Source organism: Chrysochloris asiatica, unplaced genomic scaffold (assembly GCF_000296735.1).
Source record: "Chrysochloris asiatica unplaced genomic scaffold, ChrAsi1.0 scaffold00007, whole genome shotgun sequence".
Lineage (NCBI taxonomy): Eukaryota > Metazoa > Chordata > Mammalia > Afrosoricida > Chrysochloridae > Chrysochloris > Chrysochloris asiatica.
The window spans coordinates 5,610,080-5,637,991 of record NW_006408525.1 but is presented as its reverse complement, the minus strand read 5'-3'; the positions used below and the strand labels follow the sequence as shown (position 1 = coordinate 5,637,991).

The 27,912-nt window shown below is 37.5% G+C and overlaps 1 protein-coding gene across 1 annotated transcript in view; it reads right to left on the bottom strand.

Moving 5' to 3' along the window:
- Nucleotides 1-27,912, bottom strand: part of ACACA (acetyl-CoA carboxylase alpha) — a 336,306-nt gene that overhangs the window by 229,941 nt on the left and 78,453 nt on the right. Inside the window, exons 6-11 of the mRNA XM_006832345.1 lie at nucleotides 19,868-19,977; nucleotides 18,413-18,494; nucleotides 16,888-16,986; nucleotides 15,125-15,231; nucleotides 11,905-12,015; nucleotides 4,263-4,472 (exon numbers count right to left, since the gene is read on the bottom strand). Coding sequence (XP_006832408.1) covers nucleotides 4,263-4,472; nucleotides 11,905-12,015; nucleotides 15,125-15,231; nucleotides 16,888-16,986; nucleotides 18,413-18,494; nucleotides 19,868-19,977 — 719 coding nt within the window. The remainder of the gene's footprint in view (nucleotides 1-4,262; nucleotides 4,473-11,904; nucleotides 12,016-15,124; nucleotides 15,232-16,887; nucleotides 16,987-18,412; nucleotides 18,495-19,867; nucleotides 19,978-27,912) is intronic.

Here is a 27,912-nt window from a genome sequence, read left to right as displayed (position 1 = left end):
GCAGTGAGATGATGTATGATGGAATGAATGTAAGACTGAGGTTCGCTCATGTAAACCATCATATAATTCACAACAAAACATTAAAAAAAACACTCAACAAAATAGGAATAGAAAGGAAGTTCTTCAATATATACAAAGACAACAGCCAACATCACTCTGAATGATGAAAAACTGAAGTCATTTCCCTTGTGAATAAGGATGTCCTTTATCACCACTTCTATTCAACATTGTGCTCAAAGTCTTAGAGCTATTAAGGCAAGACAGGGAAATTAAAAGGCATTCAAATTGGCAAAGAAGTAGGAACACTATTTGCAGACAATATGATCCTACACTTAGAAAATCCCAAAGACTCCACAAAAAAAATTGTTGCAACTCACTGATAGATTCAGTAAAAGATCAACATACAAAAATCTGTTGGATTACTTTACACTAATAAACAGAGATCTGAAAAGGAAATCAGGAAAACAATACCATTTACAATGTTGTTGTTAGGTGCCATCGAGTCAGTATCGACTCATAGCAACCTTATGCACAGCAGAACGAAACACTGCCCGATCCTGGGCCAACCTCACTATTGTTGCCAAGCTTCAGTCCATCAATGCTGCTACTTGGCTAATCCATCTTGTAATAGCCAAACTAAAGACGAAATACTTGGGAATAAATTAAACCAGAGAAACAAAAGACCTATACAAACAAAATTATAAAATACTACTACATGAAACCAAAAAAGATCTGCAGAAATGAAGGAACATATCCTTCTAGTATATAGAAGACTTAACATGTAGAAAACCTCAACACTAACCACAACAGTCTATAGAGATAATGCTATCTCAACCCAGAAGCCAGCATCATTCTTGAAAGAGATGCTAAAACGAATCACTAACTTTATATGGCAAGCAAAGAAACCCCAGATAAACAAAGCATTATTAAAAAAGAAGAACAAAAATAGGAGACCTCTCACTTCCTTATATCAAAACCTGCACAATCACAGCAATCAAAACAGCCTGGTACTGATATAACAAAAGATATATAGACCAACAGTACAGAATTGAGAAGCCAGGAGTAAAGCCACCCACCTACGGTAACTTAATCTTTAACAATGTGCCAAAATGTATTAATTGGGAAAGAGATAAACACTGTCAACAAATGGTGCTGGTGCTGGAAAAACTGGAAATTCATTGAAGAAAAATGAGACAAGACCCATATTTCACACCACATATAAAAATGAACTTAATGTAGATTAAATAACCTCAATGTAAAACCTACAACGATACAGATCATCAACGAAAAAATTGGGACAAACTTAGGAGCTCTAATACATAGCATAAATACACTACCAAACATAACCGAAAACACACAAAGAAAAGTCAAAACAGGTAACTGGGATCTCCAATTATTAGACACTATGTGCATCAAAGCATTTCACCAAAAGAGCAAAAAGAGAACCCACAGACTAGGAAAAAATGTTTGGCCACGACATATCAGACAAAGGAATAAATCTCTGGAGTACACTTCAATGCCTTAAGATAATAAATAATTCAATCAAAAAATGGGCAGAAGACAAAAACAGACCACCAAAGAAAATAGTCAGGCAGCCAACAAACACATGAAGAAATGTTCACAATTCTTAACCATTGTTGTTGTTGTTAAATGCCATTAAATCGGTTCTGACCCATCATGACCCTGTGTAAGGTTTCTGAGGAGCAGCTAGTGAGCTTGAACCGCCGACCTTGGAGTTCAAATGGCTTTGCAGTCTAGCGTATTAACCCACAGCGCCACACCAGGACTCCTAAATGCCTTTGGTGGTGGTGGTGGTGATGTGCTGTGGAGTCAGAGATTCAGATCAAAACAAGGAGGTATCATCTTATTCCAGCCTTAATAGCAAAGTTCCAAAAAACAGAAAACAAAAAATGCTGATGAGGGTATGGAGAGACTGGGACCCTCCTACACTGTTGGTGGGACTATAAAAAATGGTGCAAACATTGTGGAAAAGAGTATGGCACTTTCCTCAAAAGTTGGAAATAGAAATACTATATGACTCAGCAGTTCCTCAACTTGGTATATGTCCTCTCAAAATAAGAGGTGTGACGAAACTTAATATATGCACACCCATGTTCATTGCAGCACTATCCATAATAGCAAAAGATGGAGAAAACCTAAATGCCCATAACAGAAGTATGGTTAAACAAATTTTGGGACATACAAACAGTGGAATATTATGTAACACTAAATAATAATGAAAAATCTGCAAAACATCTTACAACATGGATGAACCCTGAGGACATTATGCTGAGTGAAATTAGTCAATCACAAAAGGGCAAATATTACATAAGACTGTGAAAAGGTAAGAAAAAATGTTCTTGCTCAATGAAACAATCTATGGTGGTTACTGGGCAGATGTGGGTTAAGGGAAAGGGGAAAAAAGTGACAAACGATAAAAATAAAGTGAATAATGATTAACAACAATAAACACAAATACCAGTAGGGGAAAAAATTACACCCTCAGATACAGCCTTATACAGCGAAGCTATGAGAACTGACTTGATAGCATACAACTACTACCACCAATGCCAAACCCAGACTCCTGGTATGACACTGTAGGATAAGCTCTGGACTGCTAACGACAACGCTGGTGGTTCAAACTTACCAGTCGCTCCTCAGAATCCCTATACAAGGTCATTATGAGTTGAAACCATCTTGACAGCACTTATCAATAATACCAAAGACAAAGCAGTTTAAGCTTTTTAGCAACTTCTGCACTCTGCACTCAGGATGCATTGAAAATTACTGGTCATTGGAATAGGAAAGTTGGAAACAAAGAAGGAAGAGTATTAGTTGAATTCAAAAAATTACATCGATTACATCAGTGAAAAGTGATGATGAAGACATTAAATACCTTAAGTCAAACAAGTTAAGGGACTGAGTGTGGAAGAGAACATCAATTGCTCATATGCAAGTTCAAGTTAAAACTGAAGAAAATTAAAACAAGTCCAAAAGAGTCAAAGTACAACCTTGAGTACATTCCACCAAAATTTAGAGACCACCTCAAGAACTGTTGTTGTTAAGTGCCATTGAGTCTGTTCTGCATCATAGACCCTGTATAGGGTTTTCAAGGAGCAGCCGGTAAGTTTGAATCACCAACTTTGTGATTCAAACTGACCTTTTGGTCCACTGCTTTATCCCACAGTGCCACACCAGTTATCTCAAGAATAGATTTGACTTACTGAACACTAATGGTTCAGTGACACTATAGGAGAAGCACTAGACTGCAAGGTCGGCGGTTCAAACTTACCAGCCACTTCTTGGAAATCCTATAAAGGGTTGCTATGAGTCAGAACAGACACGATGGCACTTAACAACAACAAAGATCACAAACAAAATGCGCTATGGAATGATAGATAGCAAGAACATACACAAAGAAAACAAAAGATAATTTAAAAGACAGGAAAAAGAAAAACCAAAGCAAACGTCAGAAGAGAGTGAAAATTGCTGCTGAACATACAGTAGCTAAAGCATATAGCAGAATTGATCACTTTAAAAAGCTGCACATAAGATTTCAAAGGGTGGTCTGAGAAGACAAAGTAAAGTATTATATTGAAATATGCAAAGTCCTGAAGTCAGAAAATCAAAAGAGAAGAACACGCATGGCATTTCTCAAGCTGAAATACATGATAAAAAACTTCAAGTCTCAAGTTGCAATACTGAAGGTTTCTTGAACAAAATACTGAACACAGGAAGTGACAAATGAAGATGGAAGAAATACATTGAATCGCTGTATCTAAAAGAACTGATTAATGTTGAACCATTTCATGAGGTTGATCAAGAACTGATGATACTGAAGGAAGAAATTCAAGCTACACTGAGAGTACTGATAATAAAGAAGGTTCCAGAAATTGATGGAATACCAACTGAGATGTTTCAATAAATGGATGCAATGCTGGAAGCACTCACTAGTCTATGCCAAAAATTTGGAAGCTAGCAACCTGGTCAACTGACTGGAAGAAATCTATTATGAGCAGGCTTCAAAAACTTCATGGAAAATGGAGCTTAAAAAAAATGAAATTTCTCCATGAATGTTTTGAAGCCCCCTCATATTTGTGGCCATTCCAAAGAAAGGTGACCCAACAGAATGTGAAAATTATTGGACAATATCATTAATATTAATGTTATTAAAGTTCTGCTAAAGACAATTTCAAAATGGTTGCATCAGTACATCAACAGGTAAATGCAAGGAGTTCAAGCTGGATCCAGAAAGGACCTACCTGTTCCATATGTTCAAATACTGCTGGCGTAGCAATAGCAGCAGGTGCCTCTTCAATAATTTTTTGATGCCTGCGTTGTACAGAACAGTCACGACCAAACAAAGAGATAGCATTGCCATACTGATCTGCTAGAATCTGCACCTCCAGATGACGAGATTGTTTGGCCAATCTCATCACAAATATAGGAGATCCAGGGACTTCAGCTTGAACCTGTATCAGAAGGAAAAGAAAACAAATTCTTAATTGGTAATCTTTTTTGTTATTCTGAAGAACTGTTTCAATTTTGGCAGGTAGATGCCTGGAAATTCCAGGAACCATGATATTCAGTTGTCATTGTTGTTGGTATGTATTGTTGAATTGGTTCAGTCTCAGAATGACTCTGCATAGGGATTCTTTAAATCTTCATAGGCGCAAAAAGCCTCATCTTTCTCCCATGGAGTGGTCCAGAACCTAATAAAATAAGGCCGATGCCCTTTTATATTTAAGGTAATGCATTCGTAGTTATGTAACAAACACAGCTACTCCTTATTTATTCACTATCTCATTATTCAACATTTCACATTTAGAACAAGAGCAAAAAATCTACCAGTCAACTATTTTACACATTAATGAAGTGGCCGACATGGCAGCAAAAGCTATGGAGCACCCCCTTCCTTTGAGGAAGGTCTCTGGGAGGCCTCTTGGAAGCTGGGCCGCACTGCTCCAAGTCCCCTCACACTCTCTGCTAGTGGGGCACTGAATCCAGATGCCCTGACAGGCTGACCTCCTCTGATGCTACAGTCTCTCAAAGATACAGAGAAGCCAGAGTCAAAGAGCTCAAAACTGACACAGGGTAGAAAAGAAGAAGGGAAAGAAAGATGCATCAGAGAGTGCTTGGAATACATGTGTGCAAGTTTCATAAGACCCCAACGTGAGCTGAAATGGGCCTGAAGCTTCCGCCTCAGTGGGGCTGGATATGTGGCCAGGTTGCCTGTGCTCTTGCAGGAAATCCCAAGCCATAGTGACTCGCAAGGCCCAGAGGGCAGAACAGGCTCCAGAATCATGAACACAAGGCTTGCACAGCTGCAAGTGGAACATTAGAGGTGGCTCCATGAGGGAAGCTCTGACTCAACACAGGAGGAAGGTGAAGTGGTTAAGCCATGAGCCCTCCAGTCTCACAACCTAGCTAAATTCAGCTTTGTCTCCTCTTAGCCTCATTTTCCAAAGAGAGTTAATCCATTATTTGGCTTGTCATAGTTTCAACACATCAACAAATCCAGCTGTTATTTCTACGATTTTCTCATTTAAAAAACTGGACAAATAGATGGTCTGATAACATGGGTAGAAATCTTTTATTTTTGTATAACCTGGACTTTGGAATCTAAATATGTTGTGAGGAGTAGGTGTATTAATTACAGACAATAAAAATGCATGAACAACCAGTGTATTACAAGTGTAAACAAAATATCTGAAAACACACATGCACACTCACACAAATCCCACAACAGGATGTAAGTACTACCATTGATACAGTACCAACCAAAGTTTATCTCTGAACAGACCAGATGCTTTTTCCTATTTTACATTACACATCATATACCATATTATTGTAGATCTTTATCTTTTCAAAGGATTTTCATCTTCAGTTTTGAAGGATATTGTGAGTATAGAATTACACATCATATACCATATTATTGTAGATCTTTATCTTTTCAAAGGATTTTCATCTTCAGTTTTGAAGGATATTGTCAGTGAGTATAGAATTATATACTAACCATTATTTTCTTTAGTACTTGAAAGATAATCTCAGTATCTTCTGGTTTCCACTGTTTCTACTGAGATGTCAGATGTCCATCTTACTGTATTGAAAGGAATCCTTTTCTCCAGCTATGTTTAAGATTGTTTTTTGTTTTGTTTTGTTTTTCTGAGCATGGGGCTTATGGTGAGAGGTGATTTTACTCTGATAAGCTTAGGTGTGGTTCTATTTGATTTGTCCTGTTGGGGCTCAATGGTTTCTGAAACTGTGATTGGTGTTTTTTTGTCAGTTCATGAAAATTCTTTATATTTATCTATATATTATTTCTGGTCCTTTACTTCTCCAAATATTGCTTCTTCTCCATTTTCCTCTTCTGAGATTCCAAGTCTTTTATGTTCTGTAACTTTTGTGCTCTGTTTTGCTGTGTAACAAAGCCACCTTGAAACTCAGTGACTTGCTTAGGATTTAGGATATCAACCATTTTATTTGCTCATGACATTGTATTCATAATTCTTCTTGACTTGCCTGGGATCACTTATATGTATGCAATCATCTGGTGGCTCAACTAGGGATGGATGGCCTAAGATGGTCTCACTTAGATGTCTGGTGATTTGTGCCGACTGTTGGCTAGAAGATCTAGGAAGTCTCAACTGGCACAGCTCATCTCTGTTACATGTGGCCTCTCATCCTCCAGGACAGATTAGATTTCTTCAGTGGTGTTCCAAGATGGTGAGGGTGTCACCTTGTGCAGTCTAATGGTTTAAGTAAGCCACAAAGCCACATAATAGTCAAGCTGTGGGAAAGAGACTCCACATCTCTGCATAAGGAATAGCAAAATCACATCGCAAAGGGGTGAACATACAGGGATGGAGAACTTATTGTGGTCATCTGTAAACAATCTACTATGTATGTTCTACGCTCTGGCCACAATAATTCACACACCTCCCACATGCAAAATAGACTCACCCCCTCCCAAGAACTCCAAAATCTTATCCAAGCAGTCCAGAAGTAAAAGCAGTTCTTTAGGTGCAGCTCCACAGGTGAAGTTTCTCTTGGTCCAAAGACCTGGGAACTAAAAACACAAGTTCTCTGCCCCTACACTCCCAATATACTCCAGTGGTTAGGGAAGTCACTGGTCCACAGCAATTCTGAAATCCAGACAGCACATGGTTTTAGGGACAAGGAGGTTTTTTTAAAAATTATTTTACTAGGGACAAGGAGTTATTATTATTATTATACTAGGTAACCTGATCAAAGCTCTACAAATACTCATATCTCTGATTTTGAGGTAACTAAGTCTGCATTTAAAAATCTGTCTTATTAGAAATGACCATGTATGTATTCAGTCTACTTCTTGCCTATACAAAGTTGAAGATCCAGAAGCTACTTTTTTATTTTGACAACTGTTAGTCTCTCTCTCTTTTTAGTCCAAACTCATGGTGCAGTCATCAATACGAGTCTCTTAAAAAATTTGCTGGTTTCCTATGAATCATATTGAGGTTCAGTCCCTGCCCCAAAAGGCATATCTGTAATTCTTTTCCAGGCAAACCTCTCTCTACTTGGGTATGTCAGTCTGCAGTGAGATTATTAGAAGTCTCTTTGTCTAGCTGAGAGGGTCTACCATTACTGCCTTAAATGTATCTGAGATTTTCAAAGCTCTTACAGACACATTTGATTTGGCTTTTACGCTGAAGTCATTTACTTTAGAATCTTTGCCAGCTGGAGAGATCATGAATAAATGACAGTGCATTTTCAAACCCCTCAAGACCTGGGTGCTTTATATTTCCTCTAAATTCTGTTTGCAAACTAAACATTTCCTTCTTTAGTTCTACCTTAAATCCATTTCTACCTTAAATTACACACACACACACACACACACACTCTAGAGGATGAGTCAAAACTTATCCACACTCCAGTTCTATTAAAATACCAGCCCATGTCCACGGCTGATGACATTATGTGTGCATGTGAAATGATTTTGTGGAATAGATGAGTGACAGTGGATTGGATTATGTGGCAAATCATTTACAAATCAGCTATGGCTCTGCCTATGAAATAATCCACAACCTATTTGAGTTGCAAAAAGTTTGTGTGAGATAGGTACCAAAACAATTCACAGAAGAGCATAAACAGAAGCGTTTGGACATCTGCAAATAAAATTTGAACAGATGCTCAAAGGAAGATAAAAGTTTCTTTAAAAAAAAAAAAAATCATTACTGGTACAAGACATGGATTCAGCACTGCAAGCCTGAGAGTAAATGACAGAGTATAGAATGGAAACATCCTCAATCGACCAGATAAAGCTCATAAGTCAACCATAAGCTGGAAAATTGACGCTTACAGTTTTCTGGGATTCTCAAAAGCCAGTAATGGAACACTATCAGGAAAAAAGCTCATGAGCCGTGCTCATTTACAGTGAGATGCTCACTGAAGAGCTGCAGCCTAGTCCCCAAATTAAACACACACAACTGCTATCATCCAAGAACTTTGTAAATTTGCATGACAATGCACGTCAGCACACCTCTGCCCATACTGTTCACACTGCAACTACTTTATTTTGAAGCGCTAAAGCATCCTCCCTGTAGTCCTGATCTTGTTCCACTGGACTTCCATCTGTTTGGTCTCCTGAAAGCAGACCTTCAAGGACAAAGATTCACCTCTGATGAAGAAGTGAAGATAACAATGCGTTCATGGATCAGCCTATTTTAAAATAAAGAAACATGAAAGCTTGTTGATAGATAGACAAAGTGTATTCAAAAGGAGATCATGTCGAAAAATGATGTATTTGCCTTTTCTAAAAGTTGATTAAAATAAATTCTATAGCCAGAGTGCAGAAAATTTATAACTCACCCTTGTAATTAGGAGCATTTAACAGACACGTTCAATACTTTTTCTAAAGATCATCTTAACCAGATCCACATTAATTACTTTCTATTTTCCAAGTTACCTCCTGTAATATTTTTCACTAGTTGTTAAATTACAGACAGAGATGGTTGTTATTTTTAAGTGCTGTTGAGTATGTTCGGACTCATAGCAACCCTGTATAGGGTTTCTGAGGAGTGGCTAGTGGGTCTGAACCAGTGACCTTTGACTAGCAGCAGTTTAGTGTTTATCCTACAGTGCCACACCAGAAGGTAGGTAGTTGTATTTCCCCAACCTTCAATAACAATTTCATCACTACCTTTCCAGTCACCACTAACATACTGTTGATTATTCCTCAAGCCTCTACTAACATCTTCCTCACCATTTTCCCCAGCATCCACCTACCAGTCAATCTCAAAACAAATGTCACTTTATTCTGCCTTTTTGTTACGACAGTATCCTGCTTCTAGATATTAATTTCTGTAACAGTTATCAACTGATGCCTAAAAGACAACCAAAACTTAGTGGCTTAAGATATCAACCATCTAATGTGCCAATAATTATGTGAATCAGCAAAATCTGAGTTGGACTCAAATGGAGCATTCTTCTGTTAATCTGGCTTGGAGTCACCAATGAAGATGCAGTCATCTGGCAGCTTGACTGGGACTAAATGGTCTTAATATGGCAGCACATGTTTCATAGTTGATACTGGCTGTCATCTAGCAAGTCTAGGAAGCCTCAACTGAAATACATTATCTCCGTTTCACCTGGCCTCTCTTTCACCAATAGGCTAGACTAAATTCTTCATATAAGCAGCCTTAGGGTTCACTCTAAGAATGCTGGAGCTGAAGATACAAGATCACTTGCAGTCTAGACTTCAGAACTTTCACACCACCATTTTATTGTCAAAAGTCCCAAGGTCAGCTGAAATTCAAGGGAATGGAAAGGAGACTTTACTTCTTGATGGGAAAAGCAAAAATGTCATATTGCTAAGAAGTGTGTACATAGAGATATGAGAAGTTAATAAGGTTACCTTTATAAATAATCTAGTATGTGCTTTTCTCTGTATTACTCATCTTTTTCTGGTCTTTATGCTTCAATCTGGATTCTGTTCTGACCTATCTTCCAGCCACTAATTCTCTCTTCAACAACATTTAATATGGTATTACCCATTTCTATTGACTTAGCTCCAACGTTGCATTTTTTTCAATACTAAAATTTCTATTTGGTTGTTGTTTATGGTTTCCAGTTCTCTGCCAAAATCCTCAAAATTCTGTCTTTTATTTCCTGAACTTTCAAGTTCCTGTATAATAGTTGTATTATCTAGAACTTCTGTAGGGCTGTTTCTACTGTATTTTGTTTATACTGGTTTTCAGTCATATAATTTAGATTCTTAATCAGATACTTGATGCTGTATGTGAAAAATTAAATAATTTGAGGTTCTGGATATAATCTTTCTCTGCAGAGGATGTGCATTTGAATCCTACAGGTGGTTAGGCTAGGGTCACTTGAAATCCTAGGACACCTGAATATTTTGAAGTTGAACTTTAGTCTCTGTGAGAGAAAGTTTATTTTCAGTTATTCTGGAAGTATAGCCTTTCAGGATATCAACCTATAGTGTGGTTGGTTTCCCAGGATTCCCCATCTTTAGCAAGTACTGATGTCTAACTTTTATTCCCCTGTTTCAATAGTCTATGACTCTGTTAAAAGCTATATAGTTTTTCAGTTGTCTGAAACTGAATTTGGTCCAGCTTTTCTAGATGTCCTCAATAGAAGGACTGGTTTTAGTAATCTTAGTTGACCATTACTGGAATTTAAAGGACTTTCACATAAAATTTTGTTTTAAGTATTCTAGACTCTTTAGTTATTTGATTCCATAGTGATAAGCACTTTTCAATAAAATCTGTTTTTTTCTTTTGCTTCTAAGACAAAAGACCTATTCTCTAGAGCACATGAGACATCAATCTATTTCATACAAAATTAGGATTATTACAGACATAAATGCAGAGAAAAAGACTGATGTAATATTTAGCTCCTGACCTTCAAAGCAGAATGCAGCAAGATAATACCTTTGTCACTTCAAAAAGTCTATTATAAAATGGAAGACGCGGTTATAATAAAATTTGTTCCTTTAGCCTACAATGAAGCAAGAATTTTGCTACTAAATGGGTGGCGGGGGGAGGGGGGGCAGAGAGAGAAGAGAGGCAAGTAAAGACAATGAATAATAAGAAAAAGTGGACAGATGGGAGAGTGAAAAGATCAGACCTATGTCCAAATTTTCCTATTTCTGGATGTTGACAGCAGAGAAAGAAATGAATAAAGTATGTAAGCATAACACTGAAGACTGGAAAATTTTACTGCTTCAATTTTGCCTCTCTTTTAAAAGTCTGAAAAGAGATCATTTTCATGTTTACCAACATAATCAGTAGGATGGCCACATGAACTTTGTTGCAAAGCACAGGGTCAGACAGAGAAAGTCAGCCTTGGTTCAGCTTTACTGAGTCACTTTTAATTCTCCTATTATGTGGATTTGCCATAGAGCTTCTGTGCCAATATGCAGTGGCCTAGCAGCACAATCATGGGTGTTATACCAGCAGGGTAGATAAGACACGTAACAGAAACTCAGAGATCGTAACCAACAGGAGCTAAAGTTAAGTCAATCAGAGAGCCAGCCTGGCCAAAACCAAAACCAATCAAATTTGGAGCTGACCATATTTCACACTTTATCTATAATGGCAATAGAAGAGGAGGATAAAAATGAACAAAACATCAATTCTCCCTTGTCAGTATAAGATCCTATAAGTCACAGATACCATATAGGAAATAGTTATGTGGGTAACTATAGCTAATTTTATAATCACCTAATTATAAAAAGTAAACTAAACTGGACATCTAATTAAGTATTGCACTTGCTAAAAAGATCTAAATCATTATAAACAAAGTAAAAAATCACAAATTCTCTGGACATTTAAATTATAGTGAGTTAAGTCATGTATCTTTGATATACATGCTAATTCAAATGAACACAAGCAACTTAAACCCAACCTGTCTGAAGAGGTTAGGGAAGTCATCTGCACTGTTGACCTTTCTGATTCCTTTCCCTCCTCCTCCTTCAGAGGCCTTGATCATTACTGGGTAGCCAACTTCTTCCGCTGCCTTCAAGAGGAAAATTGAAAAGAGCAGTATTAGAAGACATGGAGAAAATGAGTATTTCCCCCTTTAATAAGACAGTTACTCAGTAAGTCTATACAGAGTGAAAAAGAAAGATTTTCAAGACATACTATTAGTCCAAAAAGATTAGCAAAACAGTATCTGTAGAATTAGGTCAAGCAAAAAGAAATCAACATTTTTACAGGTAAAAACGGTTGAATATTGGTAATTTCATATGGTTCAATCTAATATAATCCTATAGAGGCTAAAAAAAAAAACAACCTAAATACACCTAAGTATGATTATGTATACATTTATACACATCCGTATATAAAATTGCATTTGAAAAAAAGGATAAAAGTATATAGCCATCGGTACTTATCCACAAAAGAAAGATAGGTAGACAGTAACTTGTTATAGTATATAGTTCTGTATTGTTATAATTTCCTTCCTAAAGCAAGGAGGTATTCATGTATTACTCATATTTTCTATTTAAAAAAAAAAGACGTAAGATATTCACTTAAAATAAGCTGAGGATCTCCATATAACCTCCTACTACATATGTTGTTGTTATGTGCCGTGGAGTCGGTTCCGACTCATAGCGACCCTGTATGGGGTTTCTGAGGATGTAAATCTTTACGGGAGCAGAAAGCCTCATCATTCTCCTGCGGAGCAGCTGGTAGTTTTCGAACAGTTAGCAGCCCGTGGAACAGCTTGCAGCCTGATTCGTAACCACTACGCTACCAGAGCATCTTCCTACTACATAGAAGACTGAACAAATCATAATTCTTAAGTATCCAGATATTTTTCACTCCACTGTCTGTATCAGAGATAAAAATGACAAGATATCAAAAATTTAATAAAGATGGTCAAAAAAACTAATTTCAGGAATACATCTCATCCCTTTTCACATTTACATTACAGTGAAATGTAAAAGACCCTAAAAGTTTCTAAATAATTAATTATGTAAACATCAAGGAGTCCTGGTGTGGTACTGTAGGATAAGCTGGATCGCAAGTCAGTTTGAATTGCAAGGTTGATGGTTCAAACTCACCAATTAATCCTTGGACACCTAAACAGGTTGCTATGAGTCGAAACTGATTCAATGGTACTTAACAACATAACTATCAAGTAGGAAAGTGTCTAAATCAAGATAGATACATGTATTATGCAACCATCTAAAAGAATAAAATCGTTTTCATAAGTAATGATATGGAAACTGTCCAAATTATACTATTAAGACAAAAAAATAAGCTGGGAAATAGTTAACCAAAATTTTTAAATAAACAAGTCATTCCTTTATAAAACACATTCCATCTAGTCTTTTAAGGATTTGCACTATCATAATAATATCTAAAAATTCTGTTACTAGAGAAAATTATTTCAAATTTTTAACTATATCAATATTTCTATCTCTTCTAAACATTAATTCAGTTTTCCCTTAACTCATTTAACAGTTATTGTTAAGTGCCACAGAATCCATTCCAACTCTTCACAATCCTGTATACAATTTCCGAGGCTGAACATTCTTTTCAGAAAATCTCTTCTTTCTCCCGCAGAGCTGCTGGTGGGATCAAACTACCGACTTCGTGGTTAACCAGTGTTTATTATATGGAGACATTATGCTCCATAAACAGAGTTGTTGTTGTTGTTATGTGCCGTGGAGTCGGTTCCGACTCATAGCGACCCTACACAGGGTTTCCGAGGCTGTAAATCTTTACGGGAGCAGAACGCCTCATCTTTCTCCCACAGAGCCGCTGGTAGTTTCGAACTGCTGACCTTGCAGCTCACAGCCCGATTTGTAAGCAGAATGAATTTAATCACTGGGTGACAGGTGATCAAAGAAACAAAGAGTCACAAATGTAAAAAAAACTCACAGGCAGTAGGAAAATACCTGAATGCTCTAGTCAAAAGTCAGCATTAAAAATACTTGAGAAAAATCTTAATGATCAGGGGAAATACTCATATACAACATTAACTGGGAAAAATCAAGGATTATCAAGAAATATATATATATATATATATATATGGCAAGTTCCCAATTATATTTTGATCATAATGACTATAATTATAGGAATCACTTATAAAAAAAATCATTGTTGTTAATGAAATGAAATACAACAGGATGAATGTAAAGCTGGTGTTCTTCCACATATACTATCACATAATTCACAAAAAAACTTAAAAAAAACAACAACATTGCATTATAGAAATCTATATAAGATAAAAAAAGACAATTAGAAACTATGCCCATATGTTAATGGTCATTATTTCTGGATGGTAGGTCTGTGGATAGTTTTATCATCTCTTTTCTAGCTTTCCAAATTTTCTATCAGAAATTTTTGCTTTAAATTTTATAACGAGGAAAAAAACCTAGTAATTTCCGCTCATAAGTAAAACAACTACTTCCCTGCAAGGGGGTTTCTACTCTTCTACAAATGATACCAAATACAATATAGCATTTGCAATCCAATTATAAATAATAGCCATGTCTATAATCTCTTTGATAAGAACACTTAACAGGTACACACAGTGAAGCATAACAGTGTGCGTTTCTAAAATAGCCTCTTCCATTATTTACCTAGATGATGATGTCCAACTATTTGAACAGTGAAAAAGGAACAAACTTCAAATACAATAAAGGAGACAAAGGTAATGCTGAGGAAAGACTCTCCTTTTGCCTGGGATCAGGTTTCCACATGGATGGGCAATAATTAAAGTCAGAGGTTCAAATCCACCAGCTGATCCTCAAAAGCCCTATAAAAATTGCTATGATTCAACAGCACCCAACAACAATTTATAATAAAGCTGAAATGATCTCTATCTGCCTGACTCCCTGATTCTTAAGTCAAGCAAAGAAAAGGTTAAATTTTGACTCCTTCACATTCTAATAGGTAATAGAGGGAAAAACAATAATACCATCCTTAAAATTCTGATTTAATAACATGAGAGATAATGTTTTGTCCAGATGATCAGCTTCCTTCAAAGTAAATTTTAAAAATATACCTCCTGGTCCGAAGCCATCATGACTCTATCACGATCCCTAGATCCACATCCTTACATTTATCACTGCACTTGGTCAGCAGCTGAAACACCGCATCACTTAGTAACCTACCTTCAGCCCATCATCTACATCCTTCACATAACCTTTTTCATACAGTTCCTGGGGAACATTTAAGATACGTTTTGAAAAATCATTTTCCTGCCAGTCCACACGAAGACCTGCAATGAATAATAGTGATTCAGTGTAGATATGAAAGATTCTGCTCTTGTCAATTTTCAGCTATACTTCCTTTAAAGTGTTCTTATATTTACCCAAAATTGAACAGAGATGGGAGAAAAAGGGATGCTATCAAGAAAATAAGAACAACAGACAAAAAAAAAAAAAGGCCGTATCAGTCCTTTGAGTTGACAATATTGAACCATAGCAGAACCTGGGCTACTTTAGGTTCTCACTCTAGAAAAGGCCAGGCACTAACAGAGAATGACGAATAGCAAAAATGCACGAATACACAGAGCTCCCCACCTCCACCACATCAAAATAAAAAAAGGAAACTACAGACTTTTCAGCAGGCAAAATATCTTCAATTTGTGTGTTTAAGCCTGTTCCTGGGCCAAAGGTCTGGGAAATAATTCAATCTTTATGAGGCCATGGAAATGGAAATGGCAGTTTTATTGGTCTCAGCAGAGTCATGATTCCAAGCTTCTGTACTCAGCCACAAGGGGAACACTATACTTCTCCATTCAAACGAGAACAAATTCAACCTTTCTATTCTAAACTATTTGACCCCACAGGTCTGGAGAGGATATTGCAATCCCTTTGAGAGCCGGAGTAACAGGAGTTCAAATGCGTTCAGCCTCATTCTTATTTGAAAGAAGTTTTCACATGTGTCTAGTCCTCATACTTCAATATTTTTTAAAAATGGGCGCTGGAGGAGTTCATATTGTTATCAGCCATAATAATTTACACGGCACATTTTAAGAAATCTGTCAAGAAAAAAATCATTTTTCTGTAAAATTGATCTCTGTGTATTCCTGGAAGAATAGCTAACTATTGATGCGGTTTTCTGCATCACAAGTAACTAGGAGTTGAATGGCATTAAACAGGGCAAGCAAATCATCAACAGATGTGGTTGAAAAGAAAACACTGGCAGGCAAACATTTGGGTATATGGGTTTAGTGAACCAGGCCTCCCTCAGGAAGGCTCTAAACCCTGATTCTACCTAAGAAGTATACTGCTAAGGAAAATGCTAGTGTACTCACAAGAGAATGAACCATACATGTTTTCCCAGTTTCTATAAATTAAGTCTGAGCATCTCTACAGTTCACAGTTTGGCAACTATGCACTTAGTATTTAATTTATATTACGAAGACATGATGGAGTTCTGGTGTAGCACTGTGGGCTAATGGGCTGGATTGCAAAGTTGGTTGAATCACAAGATCGATGGTTCAAGCTCACCAGTTGCTCCTTGGAAATCCTATTCAGGGTCACTATCAGTTGGAAATGACTCAACAGCACTTAACAACAACAACAAAGACACAATGGAGTCCTGGTGTGGCACTTTAGGATAAGCACTGAACTACTAACCACAAGGTCGGCAATTCAGACCCACCAGCAACTCCTTGAAAACCCTATCTAGGGTTACTATGAGACAGAACCAACTTGATGGTACTAACAAGAAGATGACATGATAAAATCAAAGGTATACATACAGTAAGCCAGGTGATAAATATAGGGTACCATTAATCAGCTTGGATTCTCTTTCTTGGCCAAGTCTCCCAATATATTTTATACAACCTTAAGCCCCAAGCTACGTTCCAAATACTCTACTGTTATCTGCTGCACTTTAGGACATAAAGAAAGAAATCATATCTTACCACTGCCACTCCAGGGAAGAGTTGGGATACCTGCAGTTTGAGCCACTATGGAAGACGCAATCTTATCCCCCAAAGCCCACATAGCCTGGCTCGGAGGACCTGAAAGCAAACATGGAAAGAACCCTTACTATAATATTTTGGCTTCATTCCTGTCACATATATGAGTATTTTGCCTTGTATTATAATTACTTTTGTATTTATCTTATGCCCCTCTCCCCCATCACATACCACAGAAATCATAAACCTGATTATGAGACTATTTTTTATACCCTTTATAGTTGCTAATGTATAAGCTGTTTGTGCACAGTGAGAGTTCAAAAAAAATCTACATTTGAGGGAGCTTCATAAAGTTAATGCAAAAATTCATTATCTTTTGATATACATGTATTGGAGTCTGCATAGGTTCCAGCAGGTAATTCTGATCAATTAGTACTTCTCAGTTAGCAAAGATGGCAGAGCAGGTTGCCAAGTACGTGCTGTTTGAATGTCTAAGTAACATCTGTTGATCGCCCATTGCAAAAGCAGTTTTCAGCTGCTGAACTTCAAAATCAACCACTCCCCTCGTTTTATTACAAAATGGCTACCTTTATATTTCTGACCCTCACAGTCAGTCCTGATAGCATTTACTCACTATTGAACCACAAGAATCTTATCCCCATCTCCTTTCATCAGCCCTGTCCCAACAAATTAGAAACCACTCAGTGAAGATTCTATCTTCCCCCACACTAGGTTTAGGTTCCCTCTTGAAAACTTGTAAGCCAGTCACTTCTTGCCTTTGCAGCACCCCCATTTTGGGTAGCCAATGTCTAAGTTCCCCATCCCTGTCAATCCTGTGTACCAAGTGGGTGGGAATGATCCTCACTGTTAAGATTTGTTCCCTCTTTTGAGCTACTATATCCATAAGTATAAGTCGAGTTCATAAAATTGTAGCAGATTACTCTTTTTTTCCTCTTCTTTCTTCTTCTTGTTGAGTTCTGGTCATCCAGCTATTGAAGCCAGGTCAAGCAGGTACTATGCAAGTACGGGTGTTCTTGTGCATCTTTCCTCACTTCATATAAGCATCCATAAACTTTTTGAAACTCCTTTTTAAATCCTTTCTCCACATTGTTTTCATAAGGTTAGTAGAAAAGTTTTTAAAAGTCAGTATTTTGGACAGGAGAGCTTCCCCCACACCTCGTGGAAAAGAATTGAAAGAAAACAAAAAACCACACAATCAAAATGAAGTGGGGTATGGAGACCTAGTGTGGTATTATAAGATAAACACTGAACTTCTAACCACAGATCAGTGGTACAAACCCATCAACTGCTCCTTGGAAAATCTACACAAGGTCACTATGAGTAGGAAGCGACTCAACAGCCCTTAACAACACAACATGCTAGGTAAAAGAAATAAAGAGGTTATGCTGAGAGTTTCTGATTAATTTTTTTAAATTAATGTTTACATGCTAAACCAAAGAAAATCAGAATATGGGCAAAATTGACAGAAACAATCATAAAGACAGAATAGTATGTCAGTAAGGCTTACCCATGAAGGCAATGCTATTTTTCAACAGTAGTTCCGGGAGCTTGGGATTCTCAGAAGCATGACCCCAGCCAGCCCACACTGCCTACAAGAGAGTACAGTAAGACTCATTATTAAAATTCATACTAAGAAATAGCCATAAACAATATTAATCTCTACAAAACTGGTCCTATTTCATGATGTGCAGTGACTCTGTAGCAGCCTCATGTTTATCTCAGCTTCTATGCTTGATTGGCAAACCTTTTAGAGAATAACAACATGCAGTCCATTGTGACAAAACCTTAGAAGAGGTCAAAACCAAGTTGAAACTGACAGTACGGTTCCATCTAGCCTTGTTGCTCTTTGGGAAACTCAACTCAAAGGCTTCCAACTAAGACTATAAGGAGTCTTTTCCATAATTATTGTTTTCTATAGGTTCAATTACTTTAGTCACCCATTAAACCTTTACACCTAGTGTCTATATTGCCATTCAAGCATACAGTTATGCCTCATTGGAATTTATTTATTTATTTGAGATGAAACTTTATAGAAGTTTATGTTCATCTTTTTCAGTGTTCCTTTCTGGATTTTAAGATATTTAATCTTTTTAACCTAATGTGATAAGAAAGAAACAACTACTTCTCTGAAACACCATCATATTCTGGACTAAGAATATTCCATTTAAGACAACTCATTTACTTGGGATGATTTGAAGGTGACATGGATGGAGTAAATAATTTCTAAAAGGCCCTTCAAACACTTTGTATTGTTTACTTTACTGTGACTCATTCCCTCTTCTTCCCTGACTTAGTAACCCTATATAAAGGCATTGAAGAGTTTTCAACAAAGATGCTTTAAATAAAAGTTGCTATTAGATGCTGTTAAGTTAGCTCCCAACTCATGGTAACCCCATGAACACTGGAACAAAAAATTGCCCATTTCTGTTCCATCCATATGATCTGTTATAGATCAGACTATTGTGATCCACAGAGTTTTTTTGGGTTGGTTTTGGGAAACAGACCACAGGCTTTTCTTTCTAGTTCACTTTCGCCTGGAAGCTTCATTGCAACCTGTTCAACATCATAGCAACACATAGGTCTCCTCTGACAGACAGGTGGTAGCTGCATATAAGGTGGTTTGGTCAGAAATTGAAATGTGGTCTCATGCACTGAAGGAGAAAATTTTGAGCCACCAATACCAAGATCAAACCCACTGACATTAAGTCCACTCCAATTCACAATAACTCTATAGAATACAACAGAACTGTCTCATGGAGTTTCCAAGGTTATAAGCTATATGGGAGCATGCTCCCACATCATTCTTCAGAGGAGCTGACGGTGGGTTTGAACCACCAACTTTCTACCTGGCAGCTGTGCCACTAGGGTTCCTAAACCACAAATGTACACACTCCCCAACATAATACATTTCTCTATAAAATGGCTGAATATGGCTTTTTAAAAAGACATCAGGATCTCTTACTTGTACAGGGATCCTTTTAGCAATATCAAGAATTAATTCCACATTTGCATAGTTGTTGTTATTTGGTCCTCCAGGCACTGGCACATAGTGATCTGCCATCTTAATGTATTCTGAAAATACAAACAAGTTAGTAAGCATATGCTTTATTTTAAAAATTATTTTCAGAAAAAACATGCAAAGGAAAGGGACTATCATAGGTAACCTCTGGATAAGCAATAATAATTGGTTAATTTCAAGGACCTGTTAGTTGGAAGCTCTGACTTTGTTAAATCACAGGCTCTAATATGAACTATTTGCAAAGTCGGTTTGAACCCCAAGATTGGTGGTTCAAGCTCACCATTTGCACCTTGGTAACCCTATATAGGGTTGCTAGGGGTCTGAACCGATTCCACAGCACTTAACAACAACAACAATATGAGCTAATCCCACATTTAGGAAGCTTTTACTTGAAAACAGTAATTCTAAAATATTTTATCTGATTCTTTTAAAGGTTCATTATGATTCCCTGTATCAGGGTTGATATACCTGTCAGTTAGTGGCTCAAGTACAATTATCATATTCTGAGAAAAAGTTCTAGTGATATCTTTTATCTTTAACTTGACTTTCACATTTTCTGGATGTGGAGCTGAGCAGAACTAGAACTGTAGGAGAGGAGATAATTTGGAAAGACTGTAGACTGGCTAATCTGAAAGGTTACTTATAAGTTTAGTAAGTGCTTGAAAAGGGTTTATGCGGACTATTAAGAGGTAAAAGGTATTTCAAAAAAAGGTACTTCATAAAGACAGCCTCTTCCCTCCTTACATATTTTTATTGCCACCATTCACTTTCAAATTTGTCACTGATCATCTCTCTCTTCCTATTATGGTAGCAATTGTAGCAGAGCAGCTTACAACCAGAAAGCACCTAAGTACTTTAAACACACAGACACATTTACATACAAAACCTTTTTTAAGTCTTACAATAATCCTATGTATGATAGGTATTTTTAACCTCCAATATACAGGAAATTATAGCTTCAAGCAATTAAGTATATTGTTCAAAGTTGTTCTATATCATATTTATTAAAATTCCTTATACTGTTCTTAATGCTGAGTTTTAAAATACTCAAAAACCTTATTAAAAAAATATTTCACTAAAAGATGGAATCTATAGATTTTTACAGTTTATTAAGAAAACTGTGCTAACTATAAACTTTTAATGTTTTATTGTGGATTATTTGATAGTTTACATGGGAGAAAAATTAGCTTACGTTCAACCTATCATATATTGTTTCTTGCCATGGTTACAATCCCCTCCATGCATCATCAACCAACCAAAGGTATACCCTGCAAGCCTGCCTCACCCAGACAGATTGGATACTACTCACTGGAGATTCTACCTTCCTTCCTCCACACCCTCTGGATCTAGGCTCCCTCGTGAAAGCTTGTAAGCCTGTCACTTCTTGCCTTTGTAGCCCCTCACCCCCCATTTTGGGTAGTCAATGAGCAAGTTACCCATCCCTATCTACTCTGTGTACGGAGGGGGTGGGAATGATCCTCGCTTTAAAGATTTGTTCCCTCTTTTGAGCTACTGCATCCATAGGTGTATGTCAAGTTCATCAAATTATATCAGATTACTCTTTTTTTCAACTTCTTTCTTCTTCTAGTTGAGCTGTACACATTTTAGATATCAGAATGTTGTTGTTAAGTGCCATCGATTCGGTTCCGGCACATAGTGACTCTGGCATAGGGTTTCCTAGGAGCTGCTGGTAAACTTGGAATGCCTACTTTGCAGTTCAAACCGACTTTGCCATCCAGAGCATTAACCCAGTGCCACACCAGGATTCCTGATACCAGAATACAATATTATTTCTAAAAAGTTAAAATCACTCACTTCCCACCATTCAGAGATAACCAGTTCACACTTGAGTATACTCAACCCAATGAACAGGTCTGGCTATCAGTTCCCAATAAAAATTACAGCCTAGGAAATCATATGAGGCAGTCTGACTCTGTCACATAGGATTGCTATTAGTTAAAATCTATTTAACAATACCCAGCAACCATCACGATAATGAATTTAACAATGTTTTAGAGCTACTCCATAATTTCTTTAACAAAGAACCTATTGACGGAAATATACACCTCTAAGGAGCTCTGGAGCTCTGGTAGAGTAGTAGTTATGAATTGGGCTGTGAACCGCAAGGTCAGCAGTTAGAAACTACCAGCAGTTCCACGGGAGAAAGATGAGGCGTTCTGCTCCCGTAAAGATTTACAGCCTCGGAAACCCTGTGCAGGGTCACTTTGAGTCGGAACTGACTCCACGGCACTTAACAACAACAACAAGGAGCTCTGGTAGCATAGTGGTTACGAATCAGGCTGCGAAACCCAAAGTCAGCAGTTTGAAACTACCAGCTTGTTCCACAAGAGAAAGATGAGGCTTTCTGTTCCTGTAAAGATTTACAGCCTCAGAAACCCTGTACAGGGTCGCTATGAGTCGGAACCGACTCCTCGGCACATAACAAAAAATTTTTAGAGTCATGATATAGTGCTGTGGGTTAAAGCACTGAATTGCAAGGTCAGACTGAACCACAAGGTCAGTGATTCAAACTCACCAGCCGCTCCTTGGAAACCCTATACAGGATCACTATGATTTAGAACCAACTCGACAGTACTTAAAACAATAATTTGAAGAATATTAAAATATAATGATAAATATCCTTACAAAATTGTACAATTATATCCTCAGGATATTTTACAAGAAGCAAAACTAATGGGTCAAAGGTACACACATTTTAAAAGATTATTTCTGCGTGCCATCAAGTCAGTTCTGACTCAAATCCATCTTGTATAGGGTTTCCAAGGTGTAGTTGATTTGAACCACTCACCTAATAGCTACCAGTCCAGTGTTTATCATACAGTTCCACACCGGGGCTTCCAAATTTCAAAAGACTGTTGTTACTAAATGCTGTTGAGTCAATTATAACTCATAGTAATACTGCATAAAGTTTCCGAGAAGCACCTGTTGGGTTTGAACTGCCTACTTTGTAGTTCACAGTTAAAACACTTTATATTCTTACCAGCAACATGGATGTCAATTTTCCTATATTCTCACCTGCATCAGGTATTATCATTCTCTTTAAATTTTTGCCACTTTAAATAGTTAAGAAAACAAATAGATATATCATTGTTTTGGCTTGCATTTATTTGGTTACTATTTAGAATGCATTTTGTGCTTACTGATCCTTTTGTTTCTTCTTTTATTAACTATCTATGTTCATTTTCTAATGCAGTCCCTTTTATTTATATTATATGCTGTAATTTCTTGCTGCCATTTTTTCATGATTTTTATTTTTTTTTTTTTTTTTTTTTTTTTTTTTGATTTGCCAAATAAACATTTTTGGTTTTTGTAGTGACATCTATCCAACTTTTTCTTTTCAGTTTGTTAATTGGCTTTTCTGTAGCTCACTGCCCTAGACAGAGGATAAACCTCTTTATTTCCTGATTTAGAACATGCACTTTTGCATGCTATCAAAGCACTGCTGCCCCTAACTAACAATAGTTTAAATTCTATGACAACCAATCTGCTTCTATATAATTATCATGAAACAAATATGCAAATGTTTAATTACAATCATCCTCATCATAAAGTTTGCCCCTTCCCCTCCAGTCTTAGAGGATTAGATTTCTCTGTTCTCTAAGGCTCAGTTTTTAGTAATTTCTAAATTGGATATTAGTGATAACTGCACAACAGAATAAATTTATTAAAATTCATATACCTGGGACTTCTGGTAAGATGACAGATATGCTATACAGTCCCTCTAAAACAAAGATATGGGAGGCCAAATGAAACAGACCCAGAGGGCAATCCTGGAATCCAGAGCTTCAGAGCAAAGGTTAGAGAAGTGAACTGAATAGCTACTGGGAGAGAAGCTGACCAGGAGTGGGTCACCAAGACTGACTGGTCAACTTGAAGGGCTTCCATGAACTATTTCCAGATTGGATGCCCTGAACATAAACAATGCCTAAGCCTATAGGAACTCCATCTAGGGCTGGGCACTCAGCCATCACATCCCTCCTCCACCCACTTCATGAGTTCCGGAGCCCTCCCTCCCCTGAGTTTTTTACTCTCTGAGTCCTACAACTACATTGCAGCTTTGTTTTGGTTTTTTGGTTTGTTTTTATTTTCATTGCTTCATTGTTTGGTTTCTTTATTCTTCTACCTTTCCTTCCTTGATTTTTATTGTATTTCCACATTTTTCTTTCTTTTGTTTCTCACTTTTGTCCTCGATTTTTCTTCAATATTTTCTACTCTTTCTTTCTCGTAATTTTCCCTCTGTTCTTTTCAATCTTTTTTCTCTTCCTTTTATTTTGTCTCATATTTTTCTCTTGTACAGTTCCATTTTCCTTGTTGCTGACAGTTTTTATTTCTTTTTTCTCCTTTATTTATTCTTTTTTTTTTACTGTTGTCTGGTTGTTTGTTAGTTCTGTTTTGTTTTCTGTGTATATTTTCTCCTCTGGCCCCACGTAACAGGAGACAGCAAGCATGCCCTCACAGCTTAGCCATAATCATACCCTCTGCAGCTCCACCCACTGGACAACAGCCCAAACCAGCACCTACACTGCCTGATCAATGACAGATATCAATGACAGACAACTGCAACATCAACCAAACCCATCCTACACTGAGCAGGATGAACAACAAAACAAATGGAAAAAGTTGACACATTTTCATTCTCCAATCACACCCACCAGGATACTGTTGTTGAGAGGCTAGGACCACACTAACAGTCATAATTAAATACAAGTACAATGACACCACAATGTCTTGGAGATAACAGATGATTTTAACCAACATGGAGAAACAAGAGAGATTGGCTCAAGCAAATAACCCAAGATGGAAAGTCAGAAAATATTTCTGAGGAAGAAAAGTAATGAAACTACCTGAGAAGGAATGATATTTAAGTACCTTCAATCGGTTGATAGAAAGATCAAGGAAAGAAAGAACACAGAAAAAATGTATAAGATAGATGAGGCTTTCTGCTCCCGTAAAGACTTGCAGCCTCAGAAATCCTGTGCAGTGTCACTATGAGTCAGAACCAACTCCACAGTACTTAACAACAGCAATCTTGTTTCTGGACATGAGCTGAGATCTTCTGTTGCTTTGGGGACTTTTTCAAGAATTAAGATGCATTTTCAATAATTAGATGAATGTAGGTAGCATAGTGGTTATGAGTCAGGCTGCTAACTTCAAGGTCAGCAGTTTAAAACTACCAGCCATTCCATGGGAGAAAGATGAGGATTTCTGCTCCAGTAAAGATTTACATCCTCAGAAATCCTATGCAGGGTCGCTATGAGTCAGAACCGACTCCGTGGCATACTACCACCACCACCACTACACTGGTGTATATTAAACTTTCTGATTGCCTCCTGGTAGTTGCAATCAGGAAATGGGCTTCCTTTTCATTTTCCTTATTCCTCAACTCAGAGAATTTTAGTAAGTGTTGGTTATTTATGCTGTTCTAGTATATGTTGTTGTTAAGTGCTGCTAAGTTGATTGCAACCCTGTATAGGATTTCCAGCAGCTGGTATTGGCTCTTGCCTAGATGGTGGGATTTTGTAGCGTGAGAGTGTAGCTTGACTGTCTGACCACAACTGATATCTCTTCTTGGGTAGTGTGGGGAAAGAGCACCCCCAAGGTAAAAGGGGGACCAAAAAAAGAGAAAGATTGGGCACTGAAGTCTATAATCACCCCACCCACACATACACACACACACACACACCAAAAATCAAAATAATAAAAAAAAAAACTGTAGTAAAACATGAGAAAGACTTTAACATCCTTTTTTTCAGTTTCTTGCCTTCAGGTCCACCTGAGAAATTTCGAGATGTTACCATTGCTCCTTATGATGTAACTCAAGATTTAGTTTTGTGCTTCTTTCCTTTTTTGCCTCTCCCACCTCTCCTCAAGCCCATTCTGGTGGTTCTCCTAGTAAGAAACAACCCAGGGCTAGCTAGAGCTGTTTTTAAAGACCCTCCCGTTTTAAGCTGTTTTTTGGTTGACTTCTCCCACTTCTTCGATTCTAGGCAGATCTGTGCACATGTGTAGTAGAACCCTCCAGGGGTGGGGTTATCCACTCACTCAGGAGCCCTCTCTAGTAACCAGAGTGGAAGTGCGCAGAAAAAATTAAACGAATGGGAAAAAACGTTCATACCTTTATTTCTTACAATTGGTCAGACCTCTGCAATGGAAGCGCTCTCTTGATCTTGTATCTGCTCTGTCCCACTTAAGATGGCTGCACCGTGACTCACTGGCAGCCGCAAATCAGAAAACACCACTTTTCTTGCTTCTGCTTCAAATCCCACTAGCAGTAAGTATTCGATACTTCTGAATACTCCTTTATATGCAGTTCAGAGTTCTGGGACTGTCCACTAAACCTGCATCGTCCGTTATTGTGTATTATTACTGGTAGAGGTCTGCATGGCACTTTTCTCCCTAATCTGTCATCAAGCCCCACCTCCCTATATCCCAAATTACTTACTTGAAGCTAAATCTTTCAATATTAGTAAACTAGAAGAACAATCAGAAAACAAAGAATGAAAAAATCATTAGAAAGCTTGAGATTTACATGGGACACCATGAAGAGGAATAAATTATGAGTGACAATCCTTGAGTGCCGGCAGGATCTATGACTTGCTTCTAGCCAATGAAATATAGCAAAGCTGATGGACTGGCACAGAGGCAGCAGCAATGGGCTCAAGCACAGCAACGAATGTGAGGCTGGCACAGGACTGGGCAGTGTTTCATTCTATTGTGTATAGGGTCACTATGAGTTGGTACCAATTCGATGGCACCTAACAACAACAATCCCTAAAATGTAGTCTTCCACTCAATTTCAACCACAATGTTCTTTTTATTCACTATATGTTCTTTAGGGAAGAAGGTTACAATTATGTTAACTAGCATATATTTACTGCAAATATATATACTTTGCTTTTCTTGCTATATTATGTATTGTAGCTGGTGGCACTAACATCTGCCTAGTCAATCAAATTCTGAGTTCAATAGTCTTTAATTAACGCTTCCCTCAGTCACCAAATTTTACCAATTTTACCTCCTAAATCATCCCTTTCTTCTCTATCTTCTGCCTAATCTTCTCCCCTAATATTGGCTTCCTCAAATGGATCTCCCAAGTTGTTATCAGAACTATCAGGATAACAGTTAAGTGCTTAGCTGCTAACCAAGAGGTTGGCAGTTTGAACCTACCAGTAGTTTTGTGGGAGAACAACAATCTAGTGATCTGTTCCCATGAGATTATAGCTTAATAGCTGGTTACAGGGCAGTTTTACTCTGTCACATAAGGTTGCTATGAGTCAGAATCAACTCCATGACAACAAGAACAATAGAGGGCAAGGAAGGTCCCTTGGTGGTACAAACGGTTTCCATTCAAAGATGAGGCTTTCTGCTCCCATAAAGATTTCCATCCTCAGAAACATTATTTACGGTCGGTAAGAATGAGAACCAACTCCATGGCACAAAACCACAACCACCACTAGCTTAAAAGTTGACAATTCAAAACCACCCAATAGCACCATAGAAGAAAGGCCTGATGATCTGCTTCCCCTAAAGACTGTTGCTAGTATTTTTAAGCACCATTGAGTCAGGTCCAACTTAGAGGGAACCTATATAGTGTTTCCTGTTGTGGCACTGTGAGTTAATGCACCAGATTGCAAAGATATTTTAACTGCAAGGTCGGCGGTTCAAGCTTACCAGCTGTTCCTTGGAAACCCTATACAGGGTCACTATGGGTCGGAATCGACTTGACAGCACTTAACAACAACAATATAGTGTTTCCAGGGAGTGGCCAATGGGTTTGAACCTCCAACTTTGTGGTTAGCAGTCCAGTGCTTATCAGACAATTCCACATCAGTACAACCAAGAAAATCATAAGGAGAAATTTTATTTTAACATATGTGGTCACAATGAAGCTGACTCAATAGCAACAGCTTTATTTATTATTTTTATGGGGGAATGGTGGAAGCATAGATAAAACAATATTGGCTATA